Raw genomic sequence first — 25461 nt, forward strand, 5'->3', positions numbered from 1 at the left:
CTTTTTCCAATTTTTTTAAACAGAACTGTTTGGTAATGAGAACAAGCAAGAATATTAAAACTCTCTCTATGTAGGGCAACATATATATACATATATGCATTTATTTAAGATAATATTAATTAATAGGGTCAATCAAACACATTTAATCAAAAATATTTCACTTAAGTTCATGCCAATATAAACATATCTCAACTATCATGAAGTTATATTATCGACCTCGAGATTTGAGATTCATAAAAAAAATATAAATAAAAAAACAAAACAAAATTTACATTTCAGATTTCTCAAGCATAACTAAATTGATTAAGACATTAAAAAAAAAGGCAACTTCTAATTGATATTCCATTACATAGTTATTATTCTTACACATAAACTTGATTGTAACATTGAGCTATCATCCATAAAGACAAATAACATATAAATTTGTAACCAAAAGGAAAAACTTGTAATTCATCAACAATAATGATGTCTTTTTGTTTATTTTTCTTGCAAGGAAAAAGGGATGGGGAATATATATTCAATTTGGGGATGGAGATTGATATAAATTAATTCAGGTAACACTAATAGTTGGTGGCTTTTTGTTTTGTTCCAATTCTAAATTGGAAGCCATTGGAGAAGCCAAAGTGAGCTCAAGATCAGGTCCAACTGAAGAAGAAGAAGAAGAAAAAGAAGAAGAAGAAGAAATAATGGGATGTCTTGGAGGGGTAGAATTGGAATTATTATGAGGAAATTTGAGGTGTGAATCAATCAAACCATAAACCCAAAGTGAAGAAGAAGAAGAAGAAAAAGAAGAAGAAGAAGAAATAATGGGATGTCTTGGAGGGGTAGAATTGGAATTATTATGAGGAAATTTGAGGTGTGAATCAATCAAACCATAAACCCAAAGTGAAGAAGAAGAAGAAGAAATTTGATTATTATTGTTGTTAATTACTTCCATATTGTAAGGTAATTGTTGGGAAGAACTTGCAAAAGTAGTTGTAATATTACTCATCAGCTCCTTCTTGTTGTTATTGTAATGATCATCATCTTCATCAATCATATCATCTTCAGAATTTGAAGTTATCTTCAAACATTGAGACAGTGCTGTGGTTGTTGTTTCATATGCTGTCCCAACCTGTTTTTTTTAATAATGTTTTTCAATACATAAAACAGAAACATATCAAACCAAATATATATATATATATATATATATGCAAATAAAAGGAAGAAGAATCATAGCTTAAAATCAATGTAAAGCGAGAGAGAAAGACTAATTTTTGGGACATGTGAAGGTTCGGCTTCGTTCAATAAATATTTAGTTTCGAAAAATTAAACTCATAATTAATTAAACACTACTCTTTTACCATGAATTTCTTTATTTTGTTGTCTACTTTTTACAAATTTTAATATAGGTTTTAGTTTTTTTGAAATTTGACTAAGAATTAATGTGAAAATTATAGAAAGAATCTGTGTAAAAATTAAGGTCTATATTTGAAAACGATTTCGTATATAGAATTTTAGATTTTAAAATGTATGCGGGTTTTCTCTCAACTTCTTTGAGATAGCAAATAAACATTTGAATTCCTTTATCAAATTCTAAAAACCACTATTTCCTAACTTAAAGAAAGTGATAACAAAGCAAAATATACATATGTGTCACACACATAGTACTAGTATTTATAAACATTTTTTTCCCCTAAAAACGAAATAGCTACCAAATAGAAAATGAACAAAAACTAAATCGTAATCAAACGAGACCTAAATAATTAAAAGACAGAAATTAAAGAAGGTAAACATACCATGTCAAAGAGGCTTGAGCGCCTATTCTTTTTGTTGAGAGTAGATTGTCTAAGAAAATACTTTTGAGCATGACTAGCAACTTGTGTTGGAGTTTTCGTGGTCACATAATTTCTTGAAATCCCTCTCCAATCTCCTCTTCCAAGCTTTTCAAGCCCAATTAGAAATTTTCTATGCTCCTCTTCTGTCCATGGAACCCCTAAAAGAAAAAAAGCAATTCAACCATAAAACATTATTGTTATTATTATTATTATTAAAAGTTTCAAATTACAAATCTTTTTCAACCAAAATGAATAGAAACCCAAAAAATGAAACAAGGGTAAACAATGGGTTTTCCATTTTTCTTTTTGTTCAAACATATAAACTATCAAAATCCAAATCTCCAAACCCCAAGCAAGTAAAAGTTCCCAAATCCTCAAGAAATTGAAAACCCAGAAAAAAAAAATCAAAACTTGAATAAAGAAAAAAAAAAAAAGATCCAATTTTGAAGAGACCCAAATGATAAAAATAAAAATTAAAAAATAAAAAATAAAATTTTGTACCTTTCTTCCTTTCTTGGTCTCCATTGAGAAGGCCATCAGAGAGATAGCCATTAGACGATTTAGAATAATGTTCAAGATTATTATTATTATTATTACTATTATTTTCGATTTGAGTTCGAGAAGAAGAGAAATTAGAAGAAGACGACGACAAGCAATCAGTACTAAAGCTTTTTTTAATGGCAAAAGCAGAAGCACTTGAAGAAGAAGTAGTTGAAGAAGAAGAAGACGACGGCGATGACAAAGAGGAATCGATTAGATGAACTCCAAAAAGCCTAATTAGACCATAATTACCAACATTGAAATTAGGTGTTATTGAGCCTCTAATGTTTGTGCAAGTCCTTGAATTGTGACCTATATTTCCACAATGTGAGCACTTTCTTCCCATTTTTTTCACTCTTAATAATTACTAAATTTCTCACAATGATGAAACCCCCCCCAAAAAAAAAAAGATCTAGAGAGGGAGAAAGAAAGAGCACAAAAAGAAGTGATATATTGGTGAGGTTTTTATTGATATGATGAGAAGTGAGAGAGAAATGGGTAAGAGAGAGAAAATAATGGATGCATAAGAGAAGAAGCTGATTGGATGGCCTTTATATAGAACTTTTTTTTTTTTTTTTTTTTTTTCATTAAATATTTCAACCATTCCTATTTTGTCTTCATATTTTTTCCATACAATTTTTTTTTTTTTTTTTTTTTCTTTCCTCTTTTTCCAACTTGGGTTTAATTTAAACATGTAAAAAAAAAAACTCTTTTAACATTTTTCTCTATGGGGATTCTCCAAAAAAAAAAAAAAAAACTTGTAATGCATATTAGTACTAATTAATTGTGTGCATAGAATCTAGGTTGGTCATATGCTTTTAGCGACGGTTTATTTTAGATTCTACACTTAAAAATATTTACTTTGGTTTTTTATTTTCAAAGAAAAAAATTGTGCATTTCAAGCCGCAACTCTTTTGTGCAATCCATCTAAGTGCTCAATTGCAAGTTGTCTAGTGGTAAAAAAAATTTCCTGAAAAACATATTTTTGAATATTTTTCTCTTTATGATTATAGAAAATGCATGGAGATAAGTGCAACCTAGACTACATCAAAATATTAGTCTTTTCAAAATGTTCATTTTGGTCTATGTAATTTTGTGAAATGACCATTATCCATTTGGTCACTGTACTTTTAAAAATTGATCATTTTGGTCTATTCATTCTCATTTTTTTATTAAAATTTTATTTTAACACTTCATTCACTAAATTTCTGAACATGTAGCCATATATTTGTATAAAAGAATTTTCATTACGTATGAAGTTTATGTTGAAATTTTACAAATAAGAATCAAAATGATCACTTTTTAAAAACACTATGGTCGTAAAGATGAGTGAAAGGTACAAAAACCAAAATAAGTATTTCAAATATACAGTAACTAAAATGAATCAAAATTAAAAGTTACGAGCCAAAATAAGCAGCTCAGTTGACATCAAGTATATACTATCAACCTCGAGATCAAAGGTTGAATCTCTCACCTCGCATATTATTAAAAAAAAAAAAAAAATTATGGACTAAAATAGTATTTAAATATCTCTTCATAACATTATATTATGTGAGGTTTTAGAAAGTGAAAGAAAGATCATAGAAATGGCAAAAGTTTGAAAGCAAGTTAAAGTTGATTGGTGATGAGCACTTTCATAGGAAATTTAGTGGAACCACACCCATCCTTTCATTTGCTCATTTTTGGGTTTTTTTTTCCCGTCTTTTTTAGGATTTTTTTTCAACTTTTCTTTGGATTCTTATAATTTTTTTTCTTTGACTCGTACGTACAATTCCCAAAAGAACATGATTAGTTTTCCAATTGTTTTTTGCTTTTTTTTCCTCATTAAGAAAATTACCCTTTCTCTTTTACAAGATGATCGTATGTGACGGAAATTAACAAAAGAAAAAAAAAATAATTAAGTGTTATTTAGGCGGTACTTATATCTCATGCATTCCTCTTTTGTTACATAGTAAAAATAATAATAATTCAATATTAATAATAGGACGGGGTTGCATCTATAAAGATAGGTGCAGCTCAATCATCACTAAAATATATATATGTATATTAAGAAAATCACCTTTATCACTTGATTACAAATGTCAAGTTTGTCCCTTCACTTAAAATATTTTCGATTTCAATCTTTAATAACATGTAAATAAAATGTCATTAATTTTTTATATTGAAAGAAAAAAAATCACACCTTTCAAAAGTTAACAAAATTTTTCAAGTTAAAGGAAGAATTATATGTAAGCTTTTATATATGTTAAGGTTCTAAATTGTTTACCTTATAATCTTGTTGAAAGGTAGATTTTAATAAGGTTAAGGTATAAAATTAAGGGGTGTTTTTAAATATAGAAAAATGAATCAAAATATAGCAAAATTTAAGATAGATGCTGATAAACATTAATAGACTACTATCAATGTCTATAAGTGACATTGTTAGACACTGATAGTATCTATCAACGTCTATCATTCTTAGTTCCAAAATTTTATTATATTTTATAAATATTTTCAACAGTTTTACCATTTGAAGAAATAATTTCCCTAAATTTAAATGAATAGTTGTCATTTTGCAATTTCTAAAAATTTAATATTGAAATTCGACTCTCAAATCTCTTAGTCGAAGTATAATAATCTATATTAGTTTGAACTATATTTCCTTTCCTCTTAATTCTTATCCTATTGAAATTGGTCAAGAAATTAAATTAAAATGGGTTTGAATGGTTGATTATTGAGAAATGATCACTTTTTCCTCTCTCCATGCTTCACCATTTTTTTTTTTTTTTAAAAAAAATTATAATTTCCTATCATTGTTCATAAATGATGGTGATTGGCTTCTTTTTCGATATTCTTAGTTATATAAATAATAATCACTTATCGAATGGGATGAATGAGTTAAAACAAAAAGAGATTGAAATAAGGGTTGTATTCAAATATAGAAAAATGAACAAAAATATTTATAAATATAACAAAATTTTATTGTCTATTTGCGACATATCGTAATAGACTACTATATGTGTCAAATAGTATTCTATCGCAGTCTATTGCAATTTATCACAGAATGACTATGATATTTTACTATTATTTGTAAATATTTTTAACAGTTTTATCATTTAAAATATTTTTCCTTGAAATAAATTATAAAGAAAATATTATGGAAAATTTTCTTAAAAAGTATTCTTTAGAAAGAGTATAGCTAAAAAGAAATTTCGACATAGTTTCATAAGTAACTCTTTTTCTCTCCTTGTCGAAAAAAAAAAAAAAGTAAAATAACAATTTTTTCAAGTTGTATTTAAAAGGCTGAATGAGACTCTTCTTATATTAAAAAACAATTAAGAAAAAAAAAAAATCCTTGATTATATTGCTTTCTTAAAGTTATATATATAATTCAAAACCCAAGAGATTTCTTTTTTGTTTTCTTAAAAGTCAATGGCTATATACATATATATATATAAATCCTAGTTAATTATTTCCTCTTATTATTATTTTTACAAGGGATTATTTGGAAGGTTGGAATGTAAACAAAATTATTGGAAATTAGAGAGGGTGTTAGAATGAGTGAAAAATCGAGGGTGGAATGGAAATGGGATCGTGGAGTGTGAAAATGGTAGGTTGAAAACTATGATAACGGAATGAGTTTGGTAATACAAATTGAACTCAAAACACTCGATTCAAATATAGGTTTTAGATTACATTACATTACAAACACATTCCATTGCGAGTCTCCAAACAACTCCTGATGAATTACTTAACACACACACCCTAATGATTTACTTGGGAGAAGTAAAAGTGTATTCAAGTTCAATTGAATGCGGGATAAAACTTGTCCTATTGACCTCGAGACAGTCAAAAGTTCGATTCTCCCACTTCACATATTATATATTTATAGAAGTAACCGTTGATCTTATGATCAATTAATTAAGTATTCTAAAGATTGACGGTGATAATTAATGAATTAAAGATCTCAATATATCCACAACTGTCAAGATATTATAATATATTTATATACATAAAATGGAGGGAGGTACCAACTGGCTAATTAAGGATTTTTAAGCAAATGGGTTTTATAGTCCATTGTATTATGGAATGCAAGTTGAAGTGTTTTTTTTTTTTTTTTTTTTTTTTTTTTTTTTTTTTTTTTTGTTCATAATTTTCCTTTATTATTTAATCCTGTGTTGAGCTTTCAAAAAAAAGGAAAAAAAAAACACTTAAATTAAGATCTGTTCAGTTCACATTCATTGGGCAGCATAAAAATAGGAATCTTTGTTTCCAACTAAACAATAAAAGAAGACAAAACATTAATCTTTTTAAAAAGCTTTTGACTAATTATGATAACACACATAACTATAGTATTTCTCCATTTTTATAAGTTGGATATTGACATGAGTGATGAATTAATATTTTCATTGTATCATAAAAAATACATGAAACATTAAATAATAATAATAAGCAACAAAATATCATTACTGTAAATATAATAAAAGTTGATTAGAAATTATAAAAAGATTTATTTACTAATTTAAATTTTTTTGTTTTTATAATTTTTTTCAGACATATCCATCGAAATCAATATTTTATCGATATTTCCATCGAAAGTTTCGCAAATTAAGACATTTAAATCTGGCACATAATTTACATTACTATCTAATTAAATAATCATAATTAAATCGAGTTGCTTCATTTTCATTGGAAATGAGAAATGAACACTTAAATTTTAGTAATTAAAAATAAACTTTATCTTATATAAAATCCAAAATAAAACACAAACCCTAATTATTATTGTTTAAGATAGGTAGAACATTGAACTCTAATTTAAATACTACCTTAAAGTAAAGTAGAGTATTTCATGGGTTCTTAAAACATAAGGATTCTCATAGGATTTGAATATATATTATTAATATATAAAACCCTACCAATAATTAACAAATCCTACCAATATCTTGATCACCCATTATACCCAAGAAATCTTACATATGACAAATTTCTTTTATAAAGAGTTGAAACTTTCAAGATAATCAATTATTTTTTCCATTTTATATATATATATAATATATTATTACAATATAAAAAAAATAGCATTCTGCATATTAAAAAACAACACACACACAAACACAAATCAAACAATTGCAATTTTAACAACTTGATCATTAAATTAATTTGAGATTCACGTAGGTAGCTAATTAGCTTGGTAGAATATATAACATCAGAACACAAGTTGATCATAATTAAACCAATTATAGTGAATTGTCTTAAATTATTAATTTAAATACTATTTCTTGATTTTGTTTTCCATTTTAGTCTAATTTTTGTAATGGTGCCTTCAATTAATTTCTTATATATATATTCTCTATTATTCTTCCTTTTAAAAGATATATGTATTGTCTCTTTTCTTTTGTATTAAAGTTATTGTTATTATTTAACTAATTTTAATAAATATAAATTTGAATGATTAAATTTAAGATTTATTGAAATTACATTGATAGAAGTACCGAAACAAGCTTTTATAAATTGAACTTTTAAATTTATGTCTAATAGATTATTTGCCTATTTAACATTTTTTTAAAAAAAAATTCATGAATCGATGTTGAATGTGGCAAAGAGCTATTAAGACACAAAATTAAATTACCAATAACTTATTTGGCATGTTTAAAATTTAAGAAGCTATTAGATACTTTTAAACTTTTATAACACAAACACAAATATTCAAGAACTAAACTTATAATTCAACAACAATATTTTATAAAGTAAATACAAAATTAATGGAAGAAATAATAAAATTAAAAAAAAAAAACAATTTTAGTCTCTAGGTATTAGGCCGAATTCCGAAGTATTGCATTTTTAATTCTAAGGGTTTGAGTTTGTTTTTAATTTAGTCTATAGGTTTTAAAACGTTACAATTTTATATATATAAGTTTTGTTTCAATTTAATCCTAAGTTTCAAGATTTATACTTTTAACCCCAATTTTTTCACTAAATACTCACTTTTTATCTTGAATGTTAATGTCTATTGATTAATATAAAGAATTATAAATAATTAAATTTCATTTTTTTCTCATTCCTATTAAATTAAAATTTAAAATTTCACATCATAATTATTTTAAATTAATTAATAGGTATTAACACACAAAAACTGAAAGTGATTATTTAGTAAAGAAAATCGATGTTAAAAGTTTAAATATTGAAACATGAGGATAAAATCGAAACAAAGTCAAATCTCAAGGATAAAATTGTAGCATTTTAAAACATAAGGACTAAACTGAAACCAAACTCAAAATTTAAGAACGACTAAACGTATAACGTTCTGAAACTTAGTAATCATATGTAAACCAGATCCAAAATCGAAAAGATATATATATATATATATATATATATTTTCCTCTTAATGGTATTAATAATAATAATTGGAATGGGGAGTTATTTGAGAGTGTTTTGAAGAGTAAGATGAAAAGAAAAGGAAGGAGTTTTTATTGAATGTGGGAAAAAGATGGGAAAGAACGGACATTGTTTGAACACAAGTCACATTCATAACACACACTATACCATTTTCTTTCTACCATTCATTTTTTGTTTGGTGGGGGAACCTTTTGCTTTTTCTTTACCCATTTTTTTTTTCTTTTTACTTCATTTTTATTCTCTCCATTTTTACTTTTTATATGTAATTCCAAATTATTAATCTATCATATGACCAACTATTTTGAGTTACACTCGTAATTCAACCAACATTACTAATTTCCACCTTAGGAGATAAATTAACCCAAGTCCGAATTTAACCCTAACGAAAATATCAATAAATTATTGATTTCGAAAATATCGATAAATTATTGATTTTGATAGATACTCATGAAGAAAAAAATATACAAACAAAAAATGCATTGACAAACCGACGACTTTTAAACAAGTAAAAATGTTTATTTATTTATATTATTATATTCATATAAGTGAGATTTTGTTGAATTTTTGTTGCAATATAATGAAAATATCGGTTTAAATATCATGTTAATGTTGAAATCATGGAAATGTAAAATGTTGATGAAAAGTTATGACAAATTTAATGTCGTGCTTAAACTATATATGATTCAAGATATAATTAGTTTTAACAATGTCGATGGAAATGTTAAGGCCTTAATATTACAAAAGTATTGATAACATATCAATGTCGATAGATATTTATAAAAGAATTATAAAAACAAAATATACATAAAAAAATATTTAAATTAATAAACAAATATTTTACGCTTTTTAAACAAATTATTCTTATTAGTGACAATTTGTAGTTTGTTTTATATATCTTTTAGATTTTTTTTTTACAATATAATGAAAATGTCAATTCACTCTTCACGTCGATGAATTTGAAAATGTGAAATAGCGATAAAAATATTAATACGAATTTAATTCCATACTTAAAACTTTGTCCAAACAAGTGAGACTTTGATATGAATAAAATAACATGTACTACCTCTACAAATAATTTGCCACTTTAATTCCACAAAAGCCCTTTATTGAAAGTTAAGAACATAAAGTATAATAAAAGAATCCAGTTCCTAATGGAATTTTTGAAGTCATCAAACTAAACAAAGTCGATAAATTATGTGGATTAAAAATATAATTTATTGTTTAGTTTTTAGTATATAAATAAATAATCGTTTTGAAAGTTCGAAACACTATTTCCAAAAAGAAAAAGGAAAAAATAAAATAAAAATAAAAACATTACATCATTGATCATGATCCTATTTCAGAACTGAGAATGTACAATGTACAAGCATTATGCATATTTCTTGTGAAATTTCTTTATTAATTTTGGAGCAATGACAATTGACAAAGTGGCCGAAGCATTATTAGTTCTTATATATATATATATTTATATATATAATAAAGTTTATAATATTATATTCTATTATCCAAGTATAATTCCGGCAGGAAAGCAAATTGTTTGAATGATGGTAGGTTAAAGAATTGTTACTTTCAACATCATGGGATATATAAAATAATGACATTATTATATAAAGTCTGTGTCTTCTCAACTTCATAAGGGGGTATTCTTTTTTAATCATTTCTCTTTTCTCTATGTTTAAAGGAAAGAATAATTAAAAAAGAGAGAGACTAAAGCGATATAATTGTGATGGAATTGAAAAAAAAAATGCTGTCGAGAGGAAATTTTGTTTTTGAGAAAAACATCTTTTTGGATTTAGGCTATGTTTACGGGGTGAAATGTAATAAATTAATAGTAGTCTGAAAAGTAGACTTTATTTGATTATATTTGGTGTTATTTACTTGTATTCTATACTTGTACTAACATCCAAGACCCACTTTCAAATTTGTAATGAAGTGTAATTTGATTGAGAAGTATAGAGTGATCAATTTGATTGCACTTAGAAATTATGTTATCGTCACAGTTATAACTTGACCCTAAATAATAATGATAACGATAGCAGTGGATGTGACAAATTCATAATTATAAATAGACAAAACCAAAGCAATCCAACTTTGTTTGCGATTGTGACCCATTACGATTGGTCTATCAAAGAAATCTCATTACGATTACACTAATTTTCATTACGAATTAGTAAACATGACCTTAATTTCTATTTGGTTCATGTTACACATTTAGACCTCATTTGGTAACCATTTCGCTTTTAAAATGAAGGCTATAGACACTACTTCCACCTCCAAATTTCTAACTTTATTATCTATTTTTTACCAATGATTTAAAAAATCAAGCCAAATTTTGAAAATTAAAAAAAATATAGAACTTTTAAAGACTTTTTTTTCTTTTTGAAACTTAACTAAGAATTCAACTATTATACTTTAAAAAGATGCAAGTCATCGTAAAAAAATTAGGAGAAAATATGCTAAATTTTCAAAAACTAAAAACAAAAAATAAAACAATTATCAGACGAGACCTTAGTTCTTAAATTTTGAATTTGGTTTCAATTTAGTTATAAATTTCAAAATTAAACAATTTTATCCTTGAGGGTTGAGTTTTATTTCGATTTAGTTTCAGGTTTTAAGACTCTAAAAAAATAGTGAAACTTAATTAATTATAATTATTTTAAATTAATTAAAAGACATCAATATTAAAGATAAAAAATGAGTATTTAGTGAAAAATCAAAATTAAAAATGTAAAACTTAACACCTAAGAACTAAATTAAAGCAAACTCAAATGTCAAGAGTAAAATTATGACATTTTGAAACTTATGAACTACATTGAAACCAAACTCAAAACTGAAAGGCTAAATTTAATATTCTAAACTTAAACACCAAATGAAAACTAAACCCAAAATTGGGACCAAAAATCTATTTTTCCTTTTTCCCTTTTTAACTTCTTTTTCTTAAAGCAACTTTCAAAGTCAGAGGGTGTTAACTTTGAAAGAATGTTTTGGATTACCGCTTGGTCAAGGTTAAGAGTTTCTTTCCTTTTCATTTCCATTTTCAGGGAGCTGACCTGCAAATTCAAAAGATAAAATTTAGAATCAAAGAGAAGGGGGAAAAAAAAAGGAAAAAAGAGAAAAACAAGAGTTATGAAGAACATTCAAGTTCTTTTGTGGTTATTACCTAGAAATTATCCACAGTACTGCAGATGTGTATTCTCATCGGGGGATTCATATGCAACTTCTAAAGGGAATATATAAGAGAATATACCATCTGTTTATGATGTAAAATTAGAATAGTCAAATCTGTTTGGTTGAAAAGCTAATTATTTTTCCTCTTCTTCAGAGCTAATTGAAATGAAATGGGAAAATTGCCCAAATTTGAATTTCAAAGTATAATTTCCTGTCTACAACTACATTCAAGTTAATTAAAAAAAACAAATAAATAAATAAATAAAAACTTCATTCAAGTTTTGATAGGAAAATGAATGTAGAGAATAGAGATGAAGAGGCACAAAGAAAGAGGGTGAGGGAAACATGAGAACTCCATAAATTGTTGTAAGGCAAACTAAAAGGGGGTGGTTTGGGATGTTTGGGGATCCAAAATTATAATATGTTTCCAACTATTATAATCTACGATTAATAACAATATTACTATTTCAAATCTCTCTTTATTATCGTGTTTACTATTTCCTACTCAAACTAAAATAATCTGCATCCAAACACAGATTATTACAACTTACCGACTATTATAACCCATAGACTATAGTAATCAACTCTACACCTCAAATGCCCCAAAGTTCTCTCATTACACACTTAGATTCACTTGTACAAGGATTTTTTTTTTTTTTTTTTTAAAAAGTGCTTAGAAAGTCACTAACCTTAATGATCTTACAAATGTCACACGACACTCTAATACTGCACCAATTAACAAAATCTGGTGGAGACAATAATAAACTGGCAGCAACTGTTTAGAGCAAAAAGTGTACAAACTACAACACCAGAAGAGAAAATCAACATCCGTAACAAGTGCAAGTTTTTCCCCCCTCAGAACTGAGCTCTAATGCTTCCTGATTCATTTTTACAAAGTGAAACTTCGAAACCGATGCTCGATAATTTGAAGATAAAGTGCATGATTAGGATCACAAATCATCTAGATCAAATAGTCCAAATTGTTGCCTCTATTTTCAGGAAAGAGGTGTAGAATAGTTTGTAAGTGTGCTCAGGAAGGGAAAATAGCTTTTTATTAGAGAGGTGAGCACATTCTTACTTAAGAGCCACTCCATAGTCTGAATTTGCATATTCCCCGACGATTTTGTTCAAATGAGGCACGAATTGACTGGATCATGGAACGCACTGAAGATACGTGAGCCAATTTTTCATCCTGTTCCTGCAAAAATGATTAATATTTAGGTTGTGCTTATGTCAGTATGAGAGAGATCGAGTTTGATGTGCAATACCACTTCGTTGAGACGTTCTTCGAACCCTTTAGAATTTGTATCAGTAGACATGAATACCTTCCTGTAAGCAGATCTCAAGCCAATGATCTGGATCCTTGAACAACATAAATATATCATTAAATGGTGCAAGTAATTTGTAAATCATCAGAATGAAATTCCATAAATTGCAACCTCTTCCACTGTGAATCCATTGCGCCGAAGTCCCTCTAGATTCAAACCACGTAGTTCTGGTCTTTCACCCCCCACCATCATATATTTGGGGACATCTTGCGAGACCTACAGACATGTAATATTATTAAATGAAATCGCGTTTGTATACAAGGAACTGCTTCTTTATGTATTGTTCTAGACAAAATAAATTCAAATAGGTTCAACGTTCAAGTAAACAACCAAACAAATTAGTTTGCACTGGGATCGGCATGCTGGACACATTGCTACAGAGATACTACATAGTTTATTATAGTTTTCTCCTTTCTGATAAGATCATATATCAGTCAGAAGTTGAGCAATGTTGAAGAATGGACAATTTAGTTTTACCAATGTGTCTGTTCAATACATGTGAAACACTTTTTGGACACATATCATATACTTGTTAGTGCATTAAATATATTAGATACTAGCTGTACTTTGTCAAAGTAGGTCCAATATTTGTTAGACATGCATTGAATACTTATTAAGTATACAAAAAATACATACAATTAAAAAAAAATCCGAGAGCAAATACATCAAACTAATCTTTTAAGCACATGGATAGTGATAAACAAAATAATCAGTGTATAGTGACAAAGAAAAAAAAAATTGTAATACCATCGAACCCGCAGCAACAAATGAGAAAGAACCAACATGGCAGAATTGATGAACTGCAGTGGTGCCTCCTGTGTGAACATAGTCCTACAAGGAGAGCACTTACATTAACATAATATCAAATATAGCTTTAACAATACTAGATGTTACTTTGTGCAAGATAATGATTAAAGGACGTATAACCTCCACCACAACGTGGCCGGCTAAAAGAGTATTGTTTGCAAAAATATTGTTGTTACCGATCTTGCAATCATGAGCAATATGACAGGATCCCATTATGAGATTGTTATCACCAATAGCCTGATTTCACATTCCAGGGTTAAAAATTAAATTCTATAACCATAAAATAGATTACAGCAATCAAAGAAAATTTGAAGTTTCTTCAGGCCAATCTGATCTTACCGTCACATCATTGGACTTCGAAGATCGGTGGATTGATGAATGTTCTCTTATGTCATTGTTATCTCCAATATCAAGAAAACATTCATCCCCTGGCTAAATCATGGGAAATAATTTCATATTAAGAAGAAGGGGCGTTGTAAATATAGCAATTAGGCCAAAATATTCGCAGATATAGTAAAATTTAGATTCTGCTTTCGAAGTCTATCATTAATAGACCATATCACTAATAGACCTACCAGCGATAGAGTCTATCACTGAAAGATTTTGCAATATTTGCAATTATTTAAAAATGTTGTTATACACTTAACTATTATACCTAAAAATGCTACCCAATGCAATAACCCTAGGAACAACTATCCTCCTTCAGAACAATAGTCACTATGGGTTCTCACAACAATATTTAAGCTAAACCCGTAACAATGATCATAATCCACAGGAACAGATGCATGCGTTACTGATAACATTAAAATTAAAACAATAAAATTAACTGATCTGTTAACACCCATTCATCAGCAGCTAGCCAGAAAAATATTTCAATTTTACAAAAATTGAAGAACAATCTACGGGGTAATAATGATAAAATAGGAAAGAATACTCAATGGGCCCTAAGTTGTACTTGTGGTAAAAACTATAGGCATGAGAAGAGAATCTAAAAAAAATGCTTGTTAGCATTGACTTAATCCACCTGTTGCAAAGAAGAAAATGGAAAGACAATCCAGAATATGTAAAACGAATAACGGAACAGAAGGTTGAGAAATGCAGAATGTAAAGAATGTTTATCATAGAACTATCTGCACTCTCTCTAGTTCAGTTAAGCATAGGATAAATGTCAAGTCTACCCAATTCTAGCATTGATCATTGTTAGCATTCAGCTTCCACAAAATTATTTTGTCAATCCTTATACAAGCCAAGTACAACATGACATGATCAATAATACAGCTATATACTAAAGCTACTACTACTAGGAAGTTAACCCGCTTGTCAGCACCATCAATTCCGTTGACTCTATTTTATTTATCGAATTACTTTCTTAAGAAACGGTAATGTGGTGCACAAGTTAGCCAAAAGAATTAATAATAATAACAGTGCACTCCAAACAAATTAATAATAATCACAGTGCACTCCAAAAAAATTAATAATTATAACAGTGCACTAACTGAATATAATTAAGACAAAGTATGGAAATTTGCATCTATCCAACTGAGCATTCTGAAAATGTAAGTAAGATGAAATATCAACCTTGTATTTCATGTCTTGACATCTTATGCCAACCACTGCATGGTGACCTATTTTGTTATTACACCCAATGACCGTACGACCAGGAATGTCCTCACCAACTATAGCGCCACTGCCTGACCATATTTTGCAGTGTAAACATAATAAGATAAGTTGTGTAATTCACCCTAAACATCACAATAGAAAACATGCCTGAAAAACTCAAACTCACGTCATCAAGACACATCGATCCCCTAGTTCTGTACACCCAAAAATGTGGCTCCCAGGATACAATTGACAACCATTTCCCAACTTCGCAAAGGCTCCCACAGTACAGAATGGACCAATATACCCATCCTGCTACATAAGGAAGAACAATTAATTGAGCTATTTACAAACTAGTAGCAAGAATGAAAACCGTTCATTAAATTCGCTACTTGACAACTAAGTAATAAGGCCCTTAAATTCTGAGTTCTAATAAGGCCATCCATTTATATTATATATTGCATAATTCCTATCGATATTGATCTTTTATTCATTGGAATGTAAATGTACTATATTCTTTTGAAAATTTTCCTGGCCTATACATCATCTAGATTTTACTAAATTGTTTCACGACAACAATATAACATTTATATTAAAGATAATAATGTATATAACAGGAGTACTAAGGTTAAAATTAACATCGTGCACAAAAAAAATTACTACTAACACTATGCATTTTATATTTCTGAATATTTTCTTGAGATATACTTCTAAAATATGTCAAAGTAATGCATCATCAGTTTTTTAAGATAAAATGACAATATTTATGCAATTTTGAATTGATTGTTTATTTTCATGGATAATTATTATGATAATGTATACTAAGTATAAATATATATTGAAAATACTAAGATATATTAGAAACTACACAGTACAAACATCTCTGCCTTGTGATAACATTACAAACATAAAAATTACAAGAACGCCATTAGATTCTCAGCTCAAAGGTAGTGTAGTGAATATCCAAACGAGTCGACATTCATGTGACTGAAACCTCCCAATGCATTCAAAAGATACAACACATACCGCAATTAAGGAAAACAATCACATGAACAGTCAAATGAAAGTCTCTCCAATCAAAAGATGCGCGCATTCGGTAATCATTAACAAAGGAACTACGGTTTGGCACTAATTAGAGTCACAAGCGCAAAGAGATTGAGAAATGAGCAAAATCCTGAACACTCAAACATGTGACCAAATCCTCAATTAGACAGAATCAAATCAGTATTAGAATACGATAACAGACAATCCAACAGCAAAAGAAGAAAACAAAATGACCTCGCCAATTACAGCATTCGGATGTACAACAGCAGTTGGATGGATGAATGTAGAGCTTCTTCCAACTGTAGTTTCCGATGTTGCGTTTCCCGAAACGACTGCAACATAGAGAAAGAAAACCTAGAAGCGCGATCAAACAAAAGAGAGGAAGGGAGGGGAGAGGGGAAGTTAGAAAGCGTAATAGATACGAACAAGTTGATGAGCGGTAGAAGTGATAGAGGGAGCAAAATGAGCGGCGAGTTTTGAAAAGCGACTGCATCGGCCAAGCGCTCGGAAAGTGCTCCTCCAGCTGTCTGTCCTGCGGAGTGTTGAGAGTGGCGGAGGGGGTATTGACTCCTCTCTGACGCAGAAACGGTCGCCGGAGACTCAACGGAGAAAGCGTTGAACTGCGGGCCGTCCGATACGGTGTTCGTAAGATCAGCGTCAAGAAGATCTTTCTCCCGGTAAAATATTTTTCATTTCGTAAAAAAAAAAAAATAATAATCAAATGTTATTTTCAAATAATGAAAATTAAAAATGAGTCAACTATCATGTCACTATCTATCAACAATGAATCGCAATAGACCATAATTGATATCTATCAGTATAGAGATAGATGTCTATCGCAATACATAGACAATGACATTTTGTTCTACTTAAAAATATTTTTAGCAGTTTTACCATTTAAAATAATTATCCTATAATTTTTGCCTGTAATTTGATGTTTGTTCAATTTTAGTTTATATACTTTTAGATGTCTAATTGTCCCTAAATTTTTAATAAATCACAAATATCGTCTCTCAAAATTAATTTTATTTCCAATTATTTAAATAATAATAGCAATAATTTTTGTGTAAGAAATTATTCACATGGTATGTTTCAAAGATTTATAATGAAAATGTAATTAAAAAAAATAAAAATCAATAATACTAGCCATAGAAGGTTAAATTTAAATTTTATTAAAAATAAATAGATTAAAATAGAACATTTGGAAGTATTTGGACTAAAATTGATCAAGTTTAAAGTATGTTGACTAAAATAGTATTTTAATTTAATATTTAGTGTATTCTACATCTACTTTAAAGACATTGGTGATATCGATTAATCTAATCATTTGATTTTTATACATATATATGGATATATCAACAGATATTTCAATTCTTACTTTAATCCTAATATAAGTATAGTTAGCTAATTAAGCAATTATTTTCTCAATCAAAAAGTTATTGTTTCCATTTTCATTTCGTCTTTTATGTTGTTAAAGGGAAAAATACACTTTTGTATAATTTTTAAATTTGTAACAATTGAGGGATTTTTTTTAAGGAAAAAAAAAAGAAAATAACAATTTCGACTCTATTTAATAACCATTTCATTTTTTGTGATATTTTTTTGAAAATTGTATTCGTCTTCTTGCCACTCTTCTTTATAGTTCAACGATTACAAGAATGAAAAATCAAATCAACAATCTCTAAAAGTGATAATTAATTCCTTATCCATCAAGTCAGATATAAATCAACTCAATTATGACTTTTACCCTTCTAAATTTATGCCAATTCCCTAATCAATATACTATGTAAATCATCATCAACCAATGTTAACACTTATCAATAATAATAAATTATTTGAAAACTTTTAATACAAACTAGACTCAATTGAAAATTAAAAAAAACAAACAAACAAAAGAAAGAAAAAAAATTACAAGAAATTATAGTGTTAGAATGCATGAAGAATCAAGGACAAAGTAGAAATGAAATCATGAAATGTAAACGGTGGAAAGAGGGTTGAATTAAAAACTGTTGAAAGAGAATGAGTTTGGTATTACAAACCGGATCCAAAACCCTCAACCTAAACATGAGTTTTGGACAACATTACATTACAAACCTATTCCATTATCGCATCCTTCCAAACAACCCTTAAAAGACTAAGACATATTCAGCCTAATTTAACATATCATACAATATCATACAAGTATCTTTATTTGGAATTATCCCAAGCCAAATCTTGACATTTTTATGGTAATATTATAGAAGACACTTTAATCCCCTTATTTACATTACAACCAAATCCATTGATTAAAGCTATAATAATCACCACCAAAAGGATGGAACTAAAAAGCTAGTTCTGCAAAGTGGAATTCTTTTCATCACCCTCTTTTTTCATGGCATTTCCTTGCTTTTTTCTAAGTGGTTCATCAGAAGACAAATTAGCCTCACTCCAATATCCCCCTTAGCCATGTGAATGTTGATTCCAGAGCATATTTACTTTTACAACTCTGCAAAATTTTCCTTCAAGCTTCCTATATGGCTGCTGCTTTACAAAACAATGTCGCCCTCCAAAACCCGAAGCACCTACAACAAGTGTAACGTTGTTGAGACGCTGTTGAAGGGTAGTAAAAACACTTCGAAAATGCATTGCACAACTAAAGTTGTAGGTTGAAATATTGGATGAATGGGAGTTTAGCTTTAGAGTGCTTGTGTGTCTGTGTTTTGTTCTGGCTGTGCTTCTGGGATGAAGTATCATACATATATCGTACAGTTATGAAGAGTCGGTCATTGCCCGAACAGGCTGAATCCTAACTGAGGATATGTTAGGATTATTATGTATGGGTATTGAGAATGTTTGTGCGTCTACGTAAGACTCTGGTTAGGGATATATTTAGGATTATTAGTGTGGGTATTAGAAGGATATTAATAAATAGTTAGGAAGTTTGTCCAACTTCCTGGGCTTTTAGTTATAAATAGAGGGAGTGGGCTGGGAGCAAGGGGTATGAAGAATCTTGTGGAATTTCCTTTGGAATATCTAGGAGAGACTAACCCTCTTGAAAGACTCGGTTATCTTGTAACTTTTTCTTATAAAATTACAACATATTTCCATATAACTCTAAGTTGTGTGTTCTCGAGTTTTCTATATTGTGCTTGAGTGCTCTAGTTAGGAGGTTGTTAAGAACCAAGGTAGTATGGAATGTCTTTGTCCTACGTTGGTTAAAATGGAATGACTAATGTGGTAATTAAGTGGCTTGGCTCTCCCATCCCAATTGCTAACTTTTGGGGTGTAGTTCTCCAAGGTGCTTAAGTACCTAATAGAGGTATCTTTTAACAGTCTATTGTGTTTTGTTATGGTTGTGCTTCTGGGATGAAGTATCATATAGTTATGAAAAATCAATTATTGCTTGACAGGCTGAAATCTACCTGAGACATACGCGGTCTTACATACGGATCACGCTTGATGCACAAGGAAGCACATTGCAGCATGCGGTGAACTTCCTCATCTGAATAACAGTTCCTCAAGCATGGATCGACTAGTTCAGAGATTGCACCTTTCCGCAACAGGTTTCGTGCCTAATCCGAACATGAAATGCAAGGAAAACGAATAAGAAAACCCTAATTTGAATCAGAAAAGGAAAGAACTCAAATAATTTGGCATGGAGGTAAGGCAAATCGTGTTGCCCTTTAAGATGGATAAGATACTTAGTTGTAGTCCTATGGTTTTACTAACTTAGCCACTTCTGAGACTGACTTACCCATTCAGTGAGGCATTGCTGGCCCTTGGGACGATTTAAATCAATCGCTTTGCGTCCAGTCACGAGTTCCAGCAAAACTACGCCAAACGAGTATGTATCTGCTTTCTCTGTGATTTGGCCACTCTGTGCATACTCTGGAGCCAGGTAGCTAAGCAAGCAAAAGTATTTGCAATTTAATTTTTTGGATTGCTAGTTTGTATAATGGAAGAGAGAGAAATAACATAATTCAAATGGTTACCCAAATCTTCCAAGGATTCTGGTTTCTACCGCTAGGTCGCCATCTGGCTGCCACCTTGCCAGCCCAAAATCTCCAACCTACAACTCAAAAACAAAAAGTTGCACGTCTTTCACTCGAATTATTGACCAAAAGAGCCCAGAAACACATATTTCCAAAATGTCCTTATTTGACAGATAGACGATGCTAGCATGGTATGGGTTGTTCAGATGGAAACGAATAGAAAAAATCTTATGCTAATACAAAAATGTAAATGCATCTTTAGAGTAAATGGCATTTTCTCGGTTTCCTTTTTGGCTGTGGCAAGTAAGAATTTCAGTCAGCCTCCTATAAAAAATTGAAACAGCTCATAGCTGGTTCGCCAACTTAATAAATCTCCATCGAAATTGTGATTCTTATATCAAATCAAACACAATTAAGGATTAATGAAAGAAGACAGAGCATTGACTCACTAGTGGCTCGAAATCATGAGTAAGGAGGATATTGTTTGGACGGATATCACGGTGCACAATACAGCCCACTCTACATTCTTCGTGAAGGTATCTCAATCCTCGAGCAGCCCCGACTGCAATCTTTTGTCGTGCAGACCATTTTAGTGGTTCACGATTTCTTCCTACAAAGATTGAACATGGCAAAGTTAATGTGACTGGGTATAAGTAATCAAACCAAAGATGAAACTACATGATTTACTAGGACAGGGAACTTCAAAAAGAGAGAGGATTTACTAAATAAAGACGCTGCAAACCCACATTATTTTTGTTGCCTATGTGTTTTTGTGTGTATTAACGAATTGCAGGCTATTGAAATGACAACAAGACAAGATATTTTGGGATAGGACATTACCATAAAGATGGGAATCAAGAGATCCGTTGCAAATATATTCATAAACAAGTAACCTTCTTCCACCCTCCACACAAAATCCAATGAGCATCACGACATTCCGATGTTGGGCACAACTTAAGACCTCAACTTCTGAACAAAATTCTCGATCTCCCTGGGTACTAGCCAGTTTATATTGCTTGACAGCAACAACTTGTCCATCTGATAAAACGCCTCGGTGCACAGACCCAAATCCACCCTCAGCCAAAAAATTTGTTTGCGCAAATCCACTTGTAGCGACTTCAAGTTCGGCATAAGTGAACCATCTGGGAGGATTCCCAAATGCAGGGGCCTTGTGTTGGCACATAGAACACAGCGGAGGAGGGCCTAGAGGTGCTTTTCTAGATAACGCAACCGTGTTCCTTATATTTCTGCTTGAGCTAATATCAGTACTTCGATGTGCCACATCAGTGCTAGGTTCTAGAGAAAGATTAGACATTTTTTTCGCCAGACCTTGACTAGTTGGAGCCGGAGGTCTATGATGAGCATTTTGTGATTCTTCCATTACGTGTTGCTGGAATTTACGCCTGGAACTTATAATATCAACCAAACAACGCTGGAAATATGAAACTGAGGGAGTTTGCTTTTCGCTCTCAGAATCATATTCAGATCCAGACATATTTCTTCCTCCGTCAGCTGCTGTTCTGGATTCATTTCTCAAGCTGCCACAAATCCCAGAGAACAAGGATGAACTTCCCACATCTGAGCTTGATATTGATGATGCTCCAATATCAGTTACGGTAAGAGGAGACTCTACATCAGGAGTACTGTCAGGAGTCATGTCAGGAGCCCTAAACATGATCGATTCATCGAAATAGCTTTTAAGACACTTCTGAGAAACATCTAATTCATGTGATGATATCCAAGCTTCTCTAGTATTCATTTTAGGGGATTCCATCAAATTAAGACGAAGAACCTTAGGCTGAGATTTCTTCATAAGAACAACATTGCATTGCAGTTCTTCCAAACAGTTTTTCCTTTCATCTTTCAAATTCCTGCCCATAATTGCGAAATACAAAGAATGAGGAAATGGGAGCCAAAAGAAAAGGGAAAGGAAAGCTTTAAAGGTGCAAAATGAAGATTCCAAGTTCATTGACAACTACGTCATATGTCATCGACTAAGAAGCACATATACAAACACGATATGATACCGACACAGCAACACGTCATTTTTCAAAAATCTAGGACATGACACGACAATGACATGTTTATTAAAATATACATTTTAAAAAAGTATGGATCATTTTTATACCAAAAGATATTTAAATTAAATGGATTTGTGCTCTTATATGCTTAAAAAATTCATTTGTTGTATTTCACACTCAAAATTTACTATTGTTGTTCTATATGTGTCTTTTTAGTCTACTCAACAAATGTTCTTTTCATGTCCAACACATTTGTTGCATTAACAAGTGTTCAATGTGTGTCCAACAAGTGTTAGAGTGTACAAGTGTCCAACACATGTCAAACATGGACACGCTAGCTAAACTAAAGTGTCTATGCTTCTCAGGTCATCGTATATGCCTAAAATGCCTAAATTGCACACAGTTCATATGAATGGATGCCTATAATAGAGACAAATTTTACATTATATCTATTACTTATCCAATATCACCCAGTTTGATTGAGCTTTCTTAGCTTCAGTAGCCACCATACCCCGAGCCAAACCAGAAAGAACTTTGATCCTGACTTTTATCTGGAAAAAAAATATCCAAAACTTAAGGATTTGTATACAATAAGGAACAAAGACTGCAATCCCCTTTAGGAGCAAGTTATTGAACAGACCTTCAGCGGGTCATATGCACCATGAAGCTGATGTACCATCTGAGAACATGAATGCACAATGTCATCCTTCCGATCGGAAAAAGTTCCTGAAGAAGTTCTCAGATGACCGATCGCACAGTCACTGGTAAGTCGAGAAAATCCCCGCAGCCATTTACCTATAAAGATAAGAATTTCCATCAAAATTTCGGAAAAAGATAAACAACTAAAAGACAGAAAGAACACAATGTTAGTGAACTTGAGTAGTTGAATGTAATAAATTGGTCAACCAAATATTTTGACGTTATCATCAATGCGGTAGTCATTTACTGGACAAATTTCTAAAAGAGTTGCAAATTGCTATCCCATTTTAACTAAAGATCCTCATGTTTTAGGTAATAATCTCGTCTTGAACATTTGATTCTGAGGAATTCAAAGAGTTATATAACTCCCACAGATTTGAAGTCATTGACAAGGAAGCAGGAAGACATTTAAGAAACCCAAAAGAAACTGCAACTATTACACAAAATAAATGCTGAGACAAACATTTATTTCACACAGACATCTTCTCATCTGGACATCATAAATGCAAATCAAAACGTGTCTGAAAACTTATCTACTCTTTTCCACCATCACGGGCCAAAAACATCTACAAAAACACTAAGAATTTTGCTGCAGTTTGATGTTAACCAGTCATAGAAAAGTAAAGGAAACTTACTTGATTGATGAGAAGGGATAACCACAAGGAGCTTAATATGATCTCCAGGCTGAACAACATGTGCTAAAGCCCAAACGAGCGCGGCCTTAGAAACTTCCTTCGAGGTGGCTTTAATGGCGACAACCACCACTTTTCCAGCCGCATCTAGATGACCTTTCTCCATAAACCCTTCAAAAACTCTCAAAAATATCCACAAACCCAGTTTAGTTCCCAACCTTGAGGATCAAATTTCCAAACCCATGTAAGAAATCTCCATAAACCCTTCAAAAACTCTCACAATATCCACAAACCCAGCTCAGTTGCCAACCTTAAGGAACAAATTTCCATACCCATGTAAGAAATCTCCATAAACCTTTCAAAAACACTCACAATATCCACAACCCCAGTTCAGTTCCCAACCTTAAGGATCAAATTTTCCAAACCCATGTCAGAAATCTCCATTAAAGAGACCTCATGAAATGAAAACCCCCAAAAAGAAACCGACACTGAATACAGGGAAAAAGAAACCAAAGGGTACTCTGTATTCACAATCTTGCAGCAATGAGCAGTGAAATCAGCGATGGAAATGTCTCGGAAACCGAGGTGCTTTTGCTCAGCTTGTGAAATGGGTAAGGAAAAAGGGAGATTAAAGAAGAAAGTAGAGTGAGTGCGAGCGAACCCTCCTTTTTTACATGTGAAATTCACGCAGCCCCACAAACTTTAGTGAGTAAAATTGAGCTAATTTTCAGACCCATTTGGGCAATTTTCTTTTGTTCTTGAAGCCACCGTTTTGTGACTGTGAGGGCCAAACAAACTCAATGGCTTTTGGCTTGGCCTTGTGAGAAAGCATATTCTCACTACAAGACTACAGGGTTAAGACGCAATTACAGAACAAAACTGCCAAATGTTGGGAGTGGGAACATAGAAAACGACAATGAGAAGTGGAGGGATTCGCTTAATTAAATGAATATATAATCAAAACTTATTGGTGAATCCAGCAGCTAAGCTCCAAGTAGCTTTTGATCTCAATGAAATGAGTCAAAAGACGTTGCTTTCTTCCTAAGAAATCCAAAAGCCTAAATAGTGCACAAAAGTTTTTGATATTATTTTCTTTTCCCCTTTTTTTTTCAAAAAAAAAAAAAAATCATTCTCATATATATATTTTTTTCCTTTTAGGAGAAAACAAGTGGAAATCCTTTTTAAAAAAACAATAGAGGAAAACAAAATAACCCAAACCTAAATTAAAGACAAGACAAATCGAAACAATGAGCAAAATTCTGAATGTCTTCAAGCCAAACTATTGAATAACCACATCTTTCTGTATGGGTAGCTAAATCATGGACAAATAGTTAGTTATTTTTGTGATTAACCAATAGAAATTTAAAAATAAAATTATGAAGATGAAAATCAGAAATAGAATCATTGAACACTTGGACCTCATCCTCGTATCGAGATTTAATGGAAATCAATATTAATTA

General features: G+C 30.5%; 3 protein-coding genes across 5 annotated transcripts; all 3 read right to left on the reverse strand.

Annotated features, from left to right (window-relative positions):
• Positions 1 to 311: 311 nt before the first annotated feature.
• LOC120070537 (myb-like protein J) lies at positions 312 to 2892 on the reverse strand. 2 transcript variants are annotated; one of them, XM_039022324.1, is made up of 4 exons: positions 2319 to 2892; positions 1779 to 1975; positions 874 to 1114; positions 312 to 753 (listed from the first exon to the last, which is right to left on the reverse strand). In XM_039022324.1, exons 1-4 carry the CDS (start codon positions 2701 to 2703, stop codon positions 551 to 553), a joined length of 1026 nt encoding a protein of 341 aa, XP_038878252.1. In that variant the 5' UTR covers positions 2704 to 2892; the 3' UTR covers positions 312 to 550. The 2 variants fall into 2 exon arrangements, with proteins under 2 accessions (XP_038878252.1, XP_038878251.1); XM_039022323.1 differs by having other exon boundaries at positions 312 to 1114; positions 2319 to 2891.
• An 8565-nt stretch (positions 2893 to 11457) lies between these two features.
• LOC120070547 (probable acyl-[acyl-carrier-protein]--UDP-N-acetylglucosamine O-acyltransferase, mitochondrial) lies at positions 11458 to 17336 on the reverse strand. Of its 2 annotated transcripts, XM_039022340.1 has the most exons (12): positions 17105 to 17336; positions 16913 to 17010; positions 15822 to 15946; positions 15614 to 15722; positions 14375 to 14467; positions 14156 to 14272; positions 13976 to 14059; positions 13340 to 13444; positions 13169 to 13255; positions 12979 to 13098; positions 11893 to 11982; positions 11458 to 11782 (listed from the first exon to the last, which is right to left on the reverse strand). In XM_039022340.1, the coding sequence occupies exons 1-10, from the start codon at positions 17169 to 17171 to the stop codon at positions 12979 to 12981; spliced, it is 1005 nt and encodes a 334-aa protein (XP_038878268.1). In that variant the 5' UTR covers positions 17172 to 17336; the 3' UTR covers positions 11458 to 11782; positions 11893 to 11982. The 2 variants fall into 2 exon arrangements, with proteins under 2 accessions (XP_038878268.1, XP_038878269.1); XM_039022341.1 differs by lacking the exons at positions 11458 to 11782; positions 11893 to 11982 and having other exon boundaries at positions 13169 to 13262.
• Positions 17337 to 18652: 1316 nt separating this feature from the next.
• Positions 18653 to 24878, reverse strand: LOC120071104 (inactive protein kinase SELMODRAFT_444075-like). Its single transcript, XM_039023158.1, has 9 exons — positions 24005 to 24878; positions 23311 to 23465; positions 23127 to 23221; positions 21490 to 22520; positions 21099 to 21259; positions 20650 to 20726; positions 20412 to 20559; positions 20080 to 20229; positions 18653 to 19239 (listed from the first exon to the last, which is right to left on the reverse strand). The coding sequence occupies exons 1-9, from the start codon at positions 24165 to 24167 to the stop codon at positions 19204 to 19206; spliced, it is 2016 nt and encodes a 671-aa protein (XP_038879086.1). The 5' UTR covers positions 24168 to 24878; the 3' UTR covers positions 18653 to 19203.
• Between the last annotated feature and the right edge of the window lie 583 nt (positions 24879 to 25461).

The sequence above is a fragment of the Benincasa hispida genome, chromosome 2 (assembly GCF_009727055.1).
Source record: "Benincasa hispida cultivar B227 chromosome 2, ASM972705v1, whole genome shotgun sequence".
Lineage (NCBI taxonomy): Eukaryota > Viridiplantae > Streptophyta > Magnoliopsida > Cucurbitales > Cucurbitaceae > Benincasa > Benincasa hispida.

What these genes read in the sequence shown, in the direction of transcription:
- LOC120071104 (XM_039023158.1), bottom strand. Translation starts at nt 24,167, where the DNA reads ATGGAGAAAGGTCATCTAGATGCGGCTGGAAAAGTGGTGGTTGTCGCC. An exon ending in TATCCCTTCTCATCAATCAA is followed by an intron (nt 23,466 to 24,004) that starts GTAAGTTTCCTT and finishes TTATCTTTATAG; the next exon opens with GTAAATGGCTGCGGGGATTT. An exon ending in AGAATCCTTGGAAGATTTGG is followed by an intron (nt 20,560 to 20,649) that starts GTAACCATTTGA and finishes TTGCTTGCTTAG; the next exon opens with CTACCTGGCTCCAGAGTATG.
- LOC120070537 (XM_039022323.1), bottom strand. Translation starts at nt 2,703, where the DNA reads ATGGGAAGAAAGTGCTCACATTGTGGAAATATAGGTCACAATTCAAGG. An exon ending in AGACCAAGAAAGGAAGAAAG is followed by an intron (nt 1,976 to 2,318) that starts GTACAAAATTTT and finishes TTTTTCTTTTAG; the next exon opens with GGGTTCCATGGACAGAAGAG. An exon ending in GCTCAAGCCTCTTTGACATG is followed by an intron (nt 1,115 to 1,778) that starts GTATGTTTACCT and finishes TAAAAAAAACAG; the next exon opens with GTTGGGACAGCATATGAAAC.
- LOC120070547 (XM_039022340.1), bottom strand. Translation starts at nt 17,171, where the DNA reads ATGCAGTCGCTTTTCAAAACTCGCCGCTCATTTTGCTCCCTCTATCAC. An exon ending in CCGGCCACGTTGTGGTGGAG is followed by an intron (nt 14,060 to 14,155) that starts GTTATACGTCCT and finishes CTCTCCTTGTAG; the next exon opens with GACTATGTTCACACAGGAGG. An exon ending in TTGTTGCTGCGGGTTCGATG is followed by an intron (nt 13,445 to 13,975) that starts GTATTACAATTT and finishes ACATGTCTGTAG; the next exon opens with GTCTCGCAAGATGTCCCCAA.